The 15,458-nt window shown below is 35.0% G+C and overlaps 1 protein-coding gene across 5 annotated transcripts in view; it reads right to left on the bottom strand.

Annotated features, from left to right (window-relative positions):
* The window catches only part of LOC114054323 (telomeric repeat-binding factor 1-like), a 47,248-nt gene that overhangs the window by 13,782 nt on the left and 18,008 nt on the right, over positions 1–15,458 (bottom strand). For all 5 annotated transcript variants that reach the window (XM_027877546.1, XM_027877542.1, XM_027877541.1 and 2 more), the window contains exons 5-8: positions 11,585–11,734; positions 6,811–6,896; positions 3,927–3,980; positions 593–687 (exon numbers count right to left, since the gene is read on the bottom strand). In XM_027877546.1, coding sequence (XP_027733347.1) covers positions 593–687; positions 3,927–3,980; positions 6,811–6,896; positions 11,585–11,734 — 385 coding nt within the window. The remainder of the gene's footprint in view (positions 1–592; positions 688–3,926; positions 3,981–6,810; positions 6,897–11,584; positions 11,735–15,458) is intronic.

The following is a 15,458-nucleotide window of genomic DNA, read 5'->3' as shown; positions in this document are numbered from 1 at the left end:
TTTCCTTCACCAATACTGAGACCTCAATTCTCCTCTACATCTTAGCTGTGGCCCCCCCCCCAAATTCTAATTTATTGATATTTTAGGCCAAAAAAATTATAACTTATTGATATTTTAGGCTTCAATTTATTGATATACTTAGGCCTTTCCTTAGGACTTCATCGATATATTTTTTAATCAAAGTATTGCACTTAGAAAGACTTACTATAACTTGTGCTCTACTGATAATGCTTTGAAGAACCCAAGGTCATTTTCATACCAAAATAAAAACACTCACATAAGACATTAGTAGAGGTATGGGAAAAATTTAAAAAGCACTCTGCAAAAACAATAATGAGTTTAATAATCTTCTATAGATTTAAAGTGAATAAAAATTATTTCAATGATAAAGGATGGAAAAAAATGGAAGCACCATGTCAGAGTAGAGAAAAAGCACTGTACTAGGTGGCAGGAAACCTGGGTTTTAAATTGAGGTTCTGCTGACCTGAGTCACATTTTCCTTTTCTGTAAAATACAGGAGCTGGAATAAGATGATCTCCAAGGTCTCTCCTAGTTCTGAAATTCTATGATTACATTAGAAAACAATACTCACTTCCTTGACTCCTTATTTTTATTCTTGTTTCATCAGAATCTTGCTGTGTGTTCTCAAGTTTATTTTGTGACAAAGATAAGAGAGTTTGATGAGACCTAAATAAGATAAAATGTTGAATCTTATAGAAGGTTCCTGCATAAGGTGTAGGTAAAATTATGGAGTCAGTGGCTTTATCAAATCTTTTTTACTTGATACTCTCCCTCTACTTCAAGGTACTGACTCAAGTGTTCATTACCTCGGAACTGTTGATCCTTGGTATCTAGCCAATACCAGGGACACTGCTGCTGTCATGTCCCCTTCCCTCCAGTTCTCTTTCTCACCAACCCCTCCTAGCTAGGTTCTTTGTGGCTTCCAAGACCTTTATGTTTTCTAGTAACTGCAACAAACTTATCTGTGATAATTCAAATGTTTAAATTAATAGCTAATTCAAGAAATCTATAATACATACTTACTCACAGTAATATTCAGGTAGTCTTCTTCTGTTGACAAGTATTTCCTGGGCTCAAAGATTATTTCTATTAGTTTGCTTCCTGATGTTCTCCAAATAAGCCACTGGCCTCACTCTGGACTACTGCCACAACTTCCTCCTCCCCCACTCCACTACAGGACCCTTTACTGCTTGGCTCCCTTGGGCCAGCCTCAATACAACCCCCCTCTGGAAGCTCTTGAAACATCGGCAGGAGTGGAAAACTTACTGAGAAAATAGGGGAAGAATTAAAGTATCACATCAAAGCAAAGTATGAAATTGCTATACAGTAATGTGACTGATTCTGAGGTGTGGGTGGTAAGTTGTTTCCTACAATAAGAAAAGTTCCAAAAATGTTTTGAGCAGTGGCACAATAATTTAAACAGAAGCACAATAATCTGAACAGACACATAGGCTTCTAAGGGGACTAATTTGAAAGATAACATTCATTTAAAAGTTTTGTCATATTTAAATAATAACAAAAAAAGTCACAACAGTAACAAGTAATGGTTACAATCCACTGTTAAAATGCAATGTACAAAATGTGTGATTAAAATTGAAATACTTTGAATTATATAGATTTATGATCTAAATTAGTTTAGCATCTTTTGAATTTGTTAATATTCAAGTAAAGGCTCTAAGGCTTCTTTCTTGACATTACAAAGCAACACTATAGTGAAGGAACAAAGCATGAAAAACTCAGGTGTAAATAAGGGTTGTTCCACACATTTTAGAGGCAGATTTTATTTTTTAAATGTATCAGGACCCCAGGTAAGAATGTCAAAGAATATGTTGATTTTTTTCAGCTCAGGAAAACTGAAAGATTTTGCTTCAAAAGAAACAGAAAGACTAACAACTTGATCTGATGCTTATGACAGCAATAAGGAAAAATGTGTAATGAGGAAAAATAAACCACTGAAAGGCTTTAATGAATCACTCTTGCAAGTCTATTAAGTGGCCCTAAGGCTATCCTAATCTTCTCAGAGATAGTTATAAAATCTACCGCAAGAAGATCTTCCAACAATCCTGATAAAGCCGTTTCATTTCTTCAACTCCTCAATTGTGACAGTAAAAATAAAGTAAGGATTATTAAAAAGATAAGCACTTAAGACTGGAAAACTGTATATTAGATAAATCTTATGTGTCTATTCAACTGGCATTTATTAAGTGCCTACTATGTGCCAGGCACTCTTCGAACCACTACAGGAAACAAAGAAAGACATTAGTCAGTCCCTGCTCTCAAGGAGCTTATACTCTAATGGAAGACAACATGGAAACAACTGTGTACAAACAAGTTATATACAGGATACATTGGAGATAATCTCAGAAGGAAAGGCACTAAGACTAAGGAGGACCAGGAAAGGATTCTTATAGAAGAGTTGGGACTTGAAGAAAACAATGAGACAGAGACAATTCTAGGTATGGGTCAGCCTATGAAGATGCAGAATGTCTTGTGCAAAGAATAGCAAGGAGGCTGTGTTATTAGATAAGAAAATTATCTTTGTTTGGAGGGGGGAGGGGAAGAGAAGGAGAGTAAACTTTAGGAAGATTGGAAACGTAGAAAGGGGTCTGGTTACGAAAAGCTTACACAAGATTTTATCCAGAGGGCAACAGGGAACTACTGTGAATGTGGGTGTAAGGTGTAGGTGGACATGGTTATACTGTAACAAAATCAATTTAACAGTTGAGTGGAGGATGGTCAGGAGGGGGCTAGATGAGGTGGGGAAATCACCAGCAAGCTATTGCAATATTCTAGTTACTATGCAACTATGTTTAATAGATTTATAATTTCAGAAAGTTTTATGCTATTTTGATATACCATTTATAGTTTATTAAATATAGTGGTTGTCATCATTTCTATAAAAGTCACTTCAGAAACTTAATTCATTATTATGTCATTGTTTCTATGGGAAAACCAGATTCTACTTAAAAGCATTTAAATGTAAGTATTAAACTTGCTTATATATGCATTCTAACAGTTACATTAAGAGAATATTATCAATTAATCCTAACGGTAAACATTTCAAACCAGATGAGGGCCCTGAGGTAGCCTTCAGTTCACACCATGTATATTTACGTAACTCCAAGTAAATGAACTGGTAGTCTAATTTTATACCCCAATTTGTTCAATTCTTTCTGAATATATCTAGAGATTTTTCATTTCTCTTTTTCTGGATACAATTTTTGTCTTTTACGAAGTTATAAAGCAAAGCAAATGCTAAAAACTTGGATTTATTTGATCTTGAGATTATCCCATGGTATGTAAACAAATGAATGGGAGCATAGAAAATAGATTGTTGAACAGATTTACTCTGGAATTTTTTAATCCTACAAATCTAAAGTGTTTCTGAAAAGGACACTAACCTTATATCTAGTTCAATTTCCCACCGAATGCAGGACTCCATTTGACAACATGACCAAACTAATTTTATCAACTGGATTCTCACAACCAAGTTTGATGACACAATTCAATGAGTTTTTGAAAATTATGACAACCTATTAAAATAATATTAATTATCCGGGTTTTAGTTTTGCCCTTCCTATCCTGATTGAGAGATGATATAGTGGACACAAAGTATCAGACCTTGGTTAAGGAAGCCTGGGTTCAAATCCTGAGTAGGTTATTTACTTATTAGGTACTTATATATATTCATCTGTAAACTAAGGACAACAATACTTATACTACCTACCTCACAGTTATTGTGCAGACTGTTTTAGAACCTTAAAGCCTAAATAAACAAGAGCTGTTACTATTATTTAAATCACACCATCTGGGTTACTTACCGTATTTAAATGTAGGACCAATACTTGGTTGGTTCATTCAATGATTTTAAAATTAAACAACAGAAAAATGTAAATTCATTTTACCTGGTTACGGATGTTGAACTTGCAGGAGATTCCAGTTTTGCATTTTGTTTTTCACTAATTTTTAAAGAAAAAGAATCAAGAAATTAAAAGGTTTTCACAAGTACTATCCAATCTGTAAAGTAGATTTTTACTTTTACTAATGAAACACAAACTTCCTAAATGCAGTCTTGGTGTGGCTGCAGCTGCCACTTAACAAAATATTTGTGACAAAGCTCCATTATAATATAGCGTATTAGTTAGATTTACTGATGAGCAAATAATTCTCACCTCAAAAGAATAAATCAAATACAGTGAAAGAGATAGAAATCCTTACAACTCAGTTATATTATTTTCATTCAACCATTTGTTTATATATTCCCCCAAACTCAAGTCCTTACCCTTTTATGTCCAATTCTTTGTTCTCAGGTTTTGAAATCATTTAAAATTGAGCCCCACTGTACCGAGCCAACCTTATTTTCAACTGCTCTTTAATATACACCTTGTCACCCTGTCAGGCAGGTCTTCATGGCTAACATCTTGCTCCTCATTCATTTATGCTCTTCTCCTTGCATGTAAGGCTTTTCCTTTCCCCCTTAAAATTATGTTCATCTCTCAGTACTTATGAAATGCTGTTTAACCGAATTTAATGATAGCATTGCCTATTGAATTTGGAGGAAAACAAAGCTGGAACGAATATCCAACAAGCAAAATAGAATTGATATTCAACAACTCATAAGGATAATAGGCTAAAGCTATCAAAAATAACATTGAACAGGGATAGATGTAAAAATCCAAAGTTAAAATCAACTGCCTAACCATGTGATAGTTTGATAGTTAAAAAAGCAATCCCTGCAAAAAAGACTCCACAAGCAGATCAAAGCCAAAAAGGATGTATACATATATACTAAGATTCATAGAAGCAATTTTTATGGTAGGAAAAAAAAAGGACAAGTAGGAATCTATGAATAGGGTATAGTTGAAGAAATCAAAGCACATGATCCTAAAGGAATACCATAGTGCTTTAAGAAATAATGGATGAGTATGAATTTCATTTAAAATGCTGCTAGAAGCTGTTGCACAAACAGATATCATTGCAAAATTAGTATTTTTTAACCTGAGTTTGGCTGGCAAGGTTAATAAAATTTCTAAAAAGGTTTCATTTGCATTTCCATGGAACTTTATTCTCAATTGTTACTCAAATAAATTGTGGCTGTGAAACATACAGACACATCTAGACTTATATATTTGGTCTAGACCTGTGATTTCATTAGATACAGTGAATGCCCTGTGTGAAAACTTTCTCCGCCAAATTCTTATCTACCACTTCTGGTCTTCGCTGTTGGCTGGGAAACTCAAAGATAACTTGCCAGCAGTCACAGTTAGTATGTATCAGAGGCAGAAATTAAACTAATTATCCTAATTCTACAGCTAACTCTACCCACTATCGTATTTTGTCATTAAAATAAAAAATATAAATAATTTTGAGATAGCTCAAATTGTATTTAGTAAATTCAGAGGAAATGTCAAAATTATTGTGCTATATACACAATTCCTATATTGTATTCATTGTACTTTTGGAAGAAGTTTTTTTTTTTTTTGTTATTGTTGCACAGTGATGGCAAATGTTGTAAAGGGTTTTCACTTTTATTGGACTGAACACATCATATAAAGAAAACCTGTATAATAAAGTTTTTCCATTTAAAAAAAAAAAAGGATGGATGAGGAATTCAGAGAAAACACAAATACACAAGATTTATATGAATTGTGAAATCCAGGAATACACACAGTGGAAATCAAAAGATCTATAGAATATTGAATTCTTGTGAAAATATAATGATCAGTTTCGCTTCCATATTTACAAAAAGTTCATCACAATGGTTCCAAGAGAACATATGATGAAATACACCTAGCAGAGAGTAGGACAGACATGGAATATTACACACCCTATCGCATGAAGACTTTATGTCAGTTTTGCTCAATAACTTTTTTTTTGTTATGAAAGGAAAGTTATGTTTGTATATGTCTGTACACATACATGTCAGGAAATGATTGAGTTTAAAGTCAAAGAATCAATGAAACTTTTCAAAAGACCTAGTGGCTATAGTGTATCTTTAGATTGATGAGTGAGCAGTATGCCAATGAAATCTTTTTTTACATACATATTTAAGGAACAGAAGGAAAAATTGGAGCTAAGAAAACAATAAGGGAAAGTAACCACAGAAGATGATGGAGAGACACCATAACATGAAAGAAGGAAGTCAACACTAAAAAGAAGTCAAGGAGAAGAATAACAGATATAACACAGCCATTATTTCCTTTGGGAAAGTTTCAGCAGAATGGTGGTGAAGCAAGTCATATCAAGAGTAAAAGTATTAAAGAGTAAAAGACAGCATGTGTAGTTTATTTTTTTTAAGATCATGGCAAAGAAGGGGAGGAAAGAAATAGGATAAGGACTTGATGGAGTAGCAAGAGAAAAGAAAAAGGATTGTTTTTCTTTTTAATGAGGATATCTGACAAGGTATATAGGCAAAAGTAAAAAATTCAGTGGAGACAGAAGAGAATGAAAATGAATAAGAATGACTGAGAACAAGGAAGATAACACATCGATATGGAAGGTGGTAAGTTTGTTTAGAGTACATAAGAATGCTTTCTGATGTGTCCTAAATTTTGGAAAGTATTACATTGGCCTGGGGTTTGAGGACTACAGGATCCAATTCCCTTTTCAGAATGAAACTCTCATCAAAGATTAGACTTCTTACCCTAGCAAGGCATCTTGCAGCAAACACATATTGTTGGTCACAAGGAAAAATAGGAGAGTGGATAGAGGGTTGAAATAAATTCATCACTGTTTTTAATTTAACATAATTTCTGTATGTTAAACATGTCAAATAATGGATTTACAAACCTATTTTCTGTTTCACTACTCGAGCTTTCAACAAAAGGACCAAAAATTTCTTCATCTTTTTTGCTTTCCACTACTTTTAATGCTGCCTATAAAAAAATAAATTGGAAATATGTTAAAATCAAAGAACATTAAAAATAAATTTAAGATAAAAATGCTTAACTCACTAAGTTTTAACAAATGAAATGTCTTTTTTCCCTTTTATAAATGCATATATATTTTAAATATTTTCCCCCAATTACACATAAAAACAATTTTTAACAAACAAATGAAACTTCAAAAAAGTTATGCTGAATCAAAGATTCAGAGTCCTATCTATTTCAGGTTCTGCCATGGTCCTTTGTTTCTTTAGTGCTTCATTTCTATAGAATGAAACTCTGGGTCGTCTTATGAATGCTTAACATTTCAGTCCTCCCAAAAGCCAACTAGAATGAGAGACCTCAGATCTGTGCTCTTTTACTCATGTGATAATGACCTAGAAAACACTAGAGAAAGTAAAGGGATAACTCAAGCCAACTTGTTGGTATATGTGTATTACGTAGCACCTTCTCACTGAAACAGATCAACAAACTGACCACCATTTTACAGATGCAACATTACAAAGTCTGGTTCAGTTTAGGTTAAGTTTACATGTAATGTTTCAGCAACAGATTTAATCTGTCATCTCTGGAGCGAAACAGAGAGGTTTATCACCATTAAACTTACAGGTAAATAATGCGATATCAAAGAACAGCCATGAAACTTATGCCTAGTCATAGCAAGCATATGTAGAAGCAAATGACAGATATTACAAAGAGGGAAATCCAGGTTTGATGCAAGAGGAAAAACTTTCTAACAATTAGAACTATCCAAAAGTGAAATGGTTTGCCTCATGAGGTAGTGGGTTACAAGACAATCCCAAAGGGTTCATCATGAAAAATGCTATCTGCCTTTAGAGAAAGAATTGATGTCATCTGAATACAGACCAAAGCATACTTTTTCACTTTTTCTTTTGTTTGAATTTTCTTGCACAAAATGACTAATATGGAAAAGTTTTACATGACTGTGTAGGAATAATCTATATCAGATTGTTTATCATCTGGGGGGTAAGGGGAAGGAAAGAAGGGTAAGATAGAATTTAGAAATCAAAACTTAAAAAAAGTGTTAAAAATTGCTTTTACATGTAATTGGGGAATATTTAATTAAATTTAAAAAAAAAAGAGAGTTAGTGGATTGCCCTCTTTCACTGGAGGTCTTCAAGTAATGAGTATGTTGCAGTATGGATTTTGAGAGTAGGCTGAAGTCTCTTCCAAATCTGAATTTCAGAAAGTCAGGCCTAACATGATAATGTGAAATTTAAAAGGGACAAAGAAAGGAAGACTTGTTTGAATTAATGCAGATTAAAGTGAGCAGAACAAAGCTAACAATGTATATAGCAATAAATCTCTAAAGAAAAACAGCTTTAAAATTAAGAACCTGACAAATACAACAGACAACCAGCACTTGAAAGAGGGGTGATAAAGTTGTGGTGCATAATGAGAATACAATTTTTTGGACGTGCAGATTTGCTTGGCTTGTTACAAGGACCATATTTTTCCTTTCTGAGGGAGGAAGAGTTTAGGGTAGAGGGGACTAAACTGAAGCATTTAATAGTAATAACAATGATAGCTAGTGTTCAAATAGCACCTTAAGGTTTGCAAAATGCTTTACAAATATCTTATTTTATGTTCACAACAACCCCGGGAGGTAAGTACTATTTATCCTCATTTTACAGATGAGGAAACTTGAGGGAGACAGGTTAAATGACTTTCCCACGGTCACATAGTGAGTTCTATCTGAGGCCAAATTTGAACTGAGGTCTTCTTGACTCAGAGCTCGAGCCACTGTGTATTTCAGAGCAGAGAAGTTCAGAAGAAAACAGACAAGTAGGAAAGCTTTGAAAGTAACAGGAGGCAGGATGTTACAATAGAAAGATTACTAATTCTGGAGTTAGAAGGCCTGGTTTCAAATTCTACTTCTGATAATTACTCTTAATGTCTCTGAAACCTTGCACAAGAAGCTTAAGCTCCTTGGCATTTAGTTCCTCATCTGTAACACACTGGGCTTTGGAACAGATAGGATGGCCTCTAAAGTCCTTTTCAGCTCTCATACTATGATTGTTTCAACTTATTGCATACTATTTTTTTCTTAAAAAGCAAGATGTCCACAACAGGGAGTCATGGTTTCACATACAGTCTTCTTTTTCTGTTCTCTTTTGTATGTAGAAATGCTAAAGATGAATGCATGTGTCTCTGTGTGTGCGTGCACACACATGTATGTGTGTATATAAAACTCATAATTTAAAAAATAAAATTAAACAAAAAAATTTTAAAAGGCATTTATAAATGTAAAGTGTTAAATGGGTTCAAAAAGTCAACTTCACAAGTACAAGACTGAGGAGTCATGGATTGATAGAATTTTTCTGGAAAAAAAATCTTGGGGTTATAGTGAACTAGAATAGAAGTTCAATACAAATCAACAGTGTGATACGGCAGCCAAGAACGTCAATTTGACAAACTGCATTCCAAGAGGAAGAGTCAATTCAGGTATAAGGAGGCGATAGTAGTATTATTGTAGATTCTATTCCAGTCAGACAATATCTGGGAAATTGTGTTCAATTCTACACCAGAAATGTTCAACTTATCCCCAGAAGGTAGAATGTGGTAGAATAAGTGGGAGTTGCAAAGATCCAAATATAGTCTTCAAGTAAGGAAATACTTCTTAAAAATTAGAGCTATTATTCTCAGCAATACTATAATCCAAGATAATTCCAAAGGACTCATGATGTAAAATGCTATCCACCTCCAGAGAAAGAACTGATCAAAGCATATTGTGTTTCACTTTCTGTATTTTTTAAATGCTTTTCCCCCTCTTTGGGCCTATGTCTTCTTTCACAACATGACTAATATGGCAATATGTTTTGCATGACTGAACAAGTATAACCTGTATCAAATTGCTTAAATAGGGTGGTGAGGGAGGAAGAGAGAAAATTCGCAACTCAAAAATTTTTAAAAATGAATATTAATAACTTCTTTATGTGAAACTGGGGGAAATTTATTATTCAAAAAAAAAAATAATCAGCATTCTTCAGAGCCCCTCCCCCCAAATTAGAGCTATTAAGGGGTAGTTAGTTTTCTTGACATTGGAGGTCCTTAAACAAAAAGTTCTTTTTCAGGTTTGGATTGAACTGCCTGACCACTGAGGTCTCTTCTACACAAATTCTGTGAAAACTCAATATAGTTCTTAGTCCTGTGCTATCTCCTCTTTAATAGCAATAACAAAAGTATAATGGGGAAAAGGGGCAGAAGCTGCTGAGGTTGTGTTTTTAGACTATCAAAATTAACTTAAATTATAAATGTGTGATCCTTGTCATAAACAATGAACTGGCATACTCTTTACTCTCTCAAGGACTCACATGTGATATTGATATTCATATGATAATGAAACCAAAAGACAAAAGGAAGTTACAGCTAGGTAGATCCTCTGGAGGGATCTATGACAAACATGAACAACAATCACATAGTATGAAAAGGCATAGATAGATTACAATTGTGAATGTGGCCCTGAAGCAAACTTAACCTGTTTTCTTGAGTTACCATATTTTCCAGAACTATACAGGAGACTCAGCTGAGCCAATGATGAAGTCCCCTTGAGCCAACATAATTTACAACTCTCAATCCTAACAGAAGCCTCAGTGCACCCTTGGAGCTGAGTCAGCTATAAACCTAGCTCTAGCCAGTCTATCCCAGACTGACAACTGTTCAGTTGGGACCCTTTCACATAAGCAGAGCATCCTATTTTCATGGTCTACCAGTTCCCAAGAAGGAGGAAAGGCTGAGGTTCCTCCTGCTCCCTCTTGCTCTCTCTCCTTCCCACTGCTGTCCCTTTCTCCTCCCATTTGGGAGGGGACTGACACTTTCTCCTTCCGTGCAAACCACCCAATTTCACTGTAACCCTTAAATACCCAAGATTTTGTCTGCATTGCTGGCCTCATTTGTACTCTGTAATCAGGTGACCTAGCATGCATGTTTTTCTGCTATCTCTTGTAATAAAGTAAGTTACTAGTCAAATCTTTTGGAATCATGTCTGCTGGTTGATATAATCTATATTGATGGAAGGAATAACCACACTGATGCAATCACAGGCCCTGTTAAGTACAGAAATATAAAACATAATTTAAGGAGCTAGTCTTACTATGATATAGAATGAATATAGCCATAGTGGTTAAGTATTAACAGACAACTTGCAACTTTGTGACTGCTCAATAATTTGATCTATAACCAATTAAACTACAATACTTTAGCTATGACATTATAAATGCTGAATCTGTACATTCATTCTAGCTTTGTAGAAGTGGGTATTAATATCCTTATACATGGTTTTTGGTAACCAAAAAGACAGCAGACCATTTTAAAGCACTATAAATATTGACTAAATCACAAAAGTCCTAACACGACACTTGTACATAAAACATTGTGAGGCATGGATAGAAAATATCTGTATCCTCATTTGAAAGGCAAGGAGATTAAATAGCAATGATATTTATTCTGGCTAGAGTACAAAACAAATCAGTCAGTTATACCTGCCAGATTTTTCTTTTGTATCCACTCTTGCTATTTTCATTTATCCAAACGTAAAAATTGGGTTTTCAAACATCCACAAAGATCAGGTTTTTAACTTTGTCCTTCTTTTCTAACTAACTATTGATACAATTCAACAAAACAAGATTTAAAGAGTATCACTAAAACTTCATACATACCTTCATTAGAAAGCTTGATGATTTTTCAGTTAACACTTGATTAGCATAAATCTTCACTCTGTCTATCATGCATTTATAAGTGAAGCGTTGAAAAAAAGGATGGTATGGATCTTTCTTATTGATTATCATCAACAACTTCATTTTTAGAGGCTAAAGAAAAGATAAGAGAAGAGTAGAAATTCACAAACTATACTAATTGCAATTTTTCAGAATAAAAATGTGTTATATGTATGTATGCAGTTCAAGTTAAAAAAATTTATTGGCCATGAATGTGAAAAGTATTGTGCAACCTTATTAAATTTCCAGGCCAAAACAGGTTCAAAGGAGGACTATAAACACCAGTATAGACATTTAAAATTACTTCGCAATTTTTTACATTTAAATAAATAAGATTCATTCCCCAAAACGAATAACTTATCTTCCATTCCCTAAGTTTCCATTATAATTCTTTGGTCCACCCATCTCCATTTCTTTTTTCCTATATCTAGTCAAAATTAGTATATACTTTGTTCTGGCTCTGCTTTTTCGGTCTGCATATTTCACAAAATTCTTTCCTACATTTTATATGCCCCATACATTCACACTTATTGCATTATGGTATTTCATTATGTTATTGTATCCCCAAAATATGCCTTGACATTTTACTTACATTTTCTGTCTGGAATACCCTCTCATTCCCACCAACCGCCCCCATCCTCTCATTTAAGTCTACCTTAAATCATACTTCTTTGCTGAAGAATTCTTTGCTTGCCCTACACTCAGTAATCTCTCCCTTCCTCTGAAGGACTACAGTACTTCTTGCTTGCACTATTGTACTATTACACCTTGTACTATTAATATTTTCATACATCTAATCTCTTCAACTAAAGAATCATCTTTTAAAAGATCATTATGCCTAATCCTTCATTTTATACATGAGGAAATGGATACCAAGAAAACTAAAGTAAGTTGCTTATGGTCATACAGTTATTCTGTGGTAGAGGCAGATTTTTAAACATCCTGGTCTTCTTACTCTAAATACAATGCACTTTGGGGGGGGGGCACAATGCTGACTGTTAATCCTCTTCCTTCACTTTAAGAACAAGCCAGCTATGTTACATATAACCTTTAATAAATTCCACTTGGATGCCAGTATTTTAAGTCAGACTCTGCTCCAGCTTCTTACGACTGCAACAGCACTGCTTACCATATTACCAACTACTTAAGAAAGAACATGCTGCTAAATGTAGGGCAATAACGATGGTCACCTTTCACTCCAACCTCCAAAATTACACTATTCAAACCCAAGATACCTGCGCTTGAAGATGATATATCAAGTTAGGGGAAGTTACTTCCTTCTAATGCAGCACATTCTCATTTTTGAGTAGTTCTGGTTGCAACTAAGTTTTTCTTTTTATTGAGCCAAAATCTGCTTTTCTGCAATTTCTACCCATTGTCCAGTAATTGTGACATCTGGGGCCAAGCGGGATAATAGTTAACCAATCTCCATATGAAAGCCCATGAAGCCAGTTATTCTACACTTCCCTCCCACCATTCCCACCTTGGGCTTCTCTTCTTTAAGCCAAACACTCCCAGGTCCTTCAAATGATCCTCAGATCATTTTGCGATGGTAATTTGTCACCTTCCTCAGTATCATTCAGTTAATATCCCTCCCCAAAAACATGGCACCAGAACCGAACACAACAGTTCAGATTTTATCGGGGCAGATTTATGTTTTCCACTTCAACAAAAAGCATTCTTCTGTTTTAATGGTGAGAAATTTAGATTATACAAATAGGTTTAAATTAAATTACATATCACAGAAGTAGACTGTGGTTACAAGTCTTTATTACTCCATTACCTCAAGAAACTAAACGTGAAGTTAATTGTGGAGGGGAGGTAGTTTGGTGTAATTGAAAGAACATCATTATGGAATGAAAAGACCTAGATTCAAATGCCAGTTATGCAATTTACTACCTGTATGACTTCAGGAAAATCACATAGTTTTTGTGGGTTTCAGTTTCAGTTTTCCCATTTGTAAAATGAGTTGGCTAGACTAGAAATTCTAAACCCTGGGATTAAATGGTATTCTCAAGTAGCATCTGCAATATCTTACTAGAGTTAAGACGACCTTAACTGGCTAACAACAATGTTGCTTCACAAGTATCCAAAAGTAGAATGAAGTGATTTTCCTAAAGCAGAGATCTGAACATGTCACTCTCAAACTCTCTCAACTACAGGGGTTCCTTGTTATCTAAAGGACCAAATGTAAAGTCCTTTGTTTGGCACAGATGCAACAAACTGGCACAATGGATGGGACACTGGGCTTAGAGCCAGATCCAAGTTCAAATCCAGCCTTAGACATTTACTAGCTGTGTGACCCTGGGCCTCAAGTTTCTTCAACTGTAAAATGATAGTAATAATAATACTTAACCTTCCAAGTTTGTTCAGAGAATCAAATAAGACAGGCCCTTCATTAATCCTCTTGTTTCTTCCAAAGCTCTTTACCAACTTTGCCTTGTTAACCTTTCCAATCTTCTTATGCATTACTAATACTACATGATCTCTGTGACCCAGGCTGGTTCTCTTGTCCCCCATGCCTAGTAGAATGCTCTGCTTCCTTACCTTTGTCTCCTGCTTTCCCTTTCAAGACTGCTCAAATCCCACCTTCTGCAAGAGGACTTTCCTGGGTCCCTTCAGCTTTGAAAGCCTTCTCTTATTATGGCTACTTTCCATTTGTAGTGGAAAGGGCACTGGACCTGGGGGGGGACCCCCCCCCCCAAAAACTCTGAGTTTAAATTCCACCAGAGACATTTATTAGTTGTGTGACCCTGGGGAAGTCACTTAATCTCAATGTGCCTAAGTTTCTATATATGAAAAATAAGGGCTGAACTCTGATTTCCCAAGGACCCTCCAGCACTAAACCTCTGATCCTTTACTCTGGGTATTGTTGCATCATTTTTTTTTTCCAGTTATGTCAGACTCTTTATGACTCTATTAGGGATTTTCCTGGCAAACATCCTAGAGTGCATTGCCATTTCCTTCTCCAGCTTATTTTTCAGATGAGGAAACTGAGGCAAACAGAATTAAATGACTTGCCCAGGGTTACACAGTTAATAAGTGTCTGAAGCCAGATTTGAACTCAGGAAGATGAGTCCTCCTCACTCCAGGCCGGGCACTCTATCCAGCGTGCCACCTAGCTGCCCTTACTCTGCATATATCTTGTACCTATTTATATAAACTGTCTTCCCCAATATGAGGGGGGGGCATTTCCACTCATCCTGATCTATATCTTGCCACTGGACCCAGATGGCTCTGGAGGAAAAAGTAAGGCTGGTAACTTTGCACAGCCCTCCCTCACTTAAACACAATTCACTTGCAAGTCATGGTAAGTCATGGCATCACCTTCTTGTCATGGTCCACTTCAAGAATGAAGGACAAACAACAACTTCCCCAATATAATGGAAAGTACCTAGAGTGCAGGGAACTATTTTTGCTTTTCTTTGCAAAACACTTAGTAAGAATTTAATTATTAGCCTTCTTTACAAGAGGCAGCCTCAGGAATTGGACACAGGTCTTAGAACTTACAGATAGTGCTTTTGCCATTCTATCACAGTGCTTCTTTTCATAGAAAAGACTTAATTCATTAATACAAGTAACCAAATAGCTCTCTTAAAAATCTTTGGGTATGTTAATATTAAGTAAGTTATCTCTTATACACCTCTCTAAGATAAAGTATATCTTTAAGCAATTTTCTAATTTATTTTCTTCATTCTGTGTATATAACCTCATATAAAGTCTTAAAAGATCATCTGACTTATCTGCAAATATTTTCCCGCTCAAAAAAGAAATTATCCACCAGATAGAGTATTTACAAGTGAATTTGTAAGAAAAT

Source organism: Vombatus ursinus, unplaced genomic scaffold (genome assembly GCF_900497805.2).
Source record: "Vombatus ursinus unplaced genomic scaffold, bare-nosed wombat genome assembly UNPS02014812.1, whole genome shotgun sequence".
Lineage (NCBI taxonomy): Eukaryota > Metazoa > Chordata > Mammalia > Diprotodontia > Vombatidae > Vombatus > Vombatus ursinus.
Note: the sequence above shows the minus strand (reverse complement) of the source record. Positions and strands in the feature narration are given on the sequence as shown.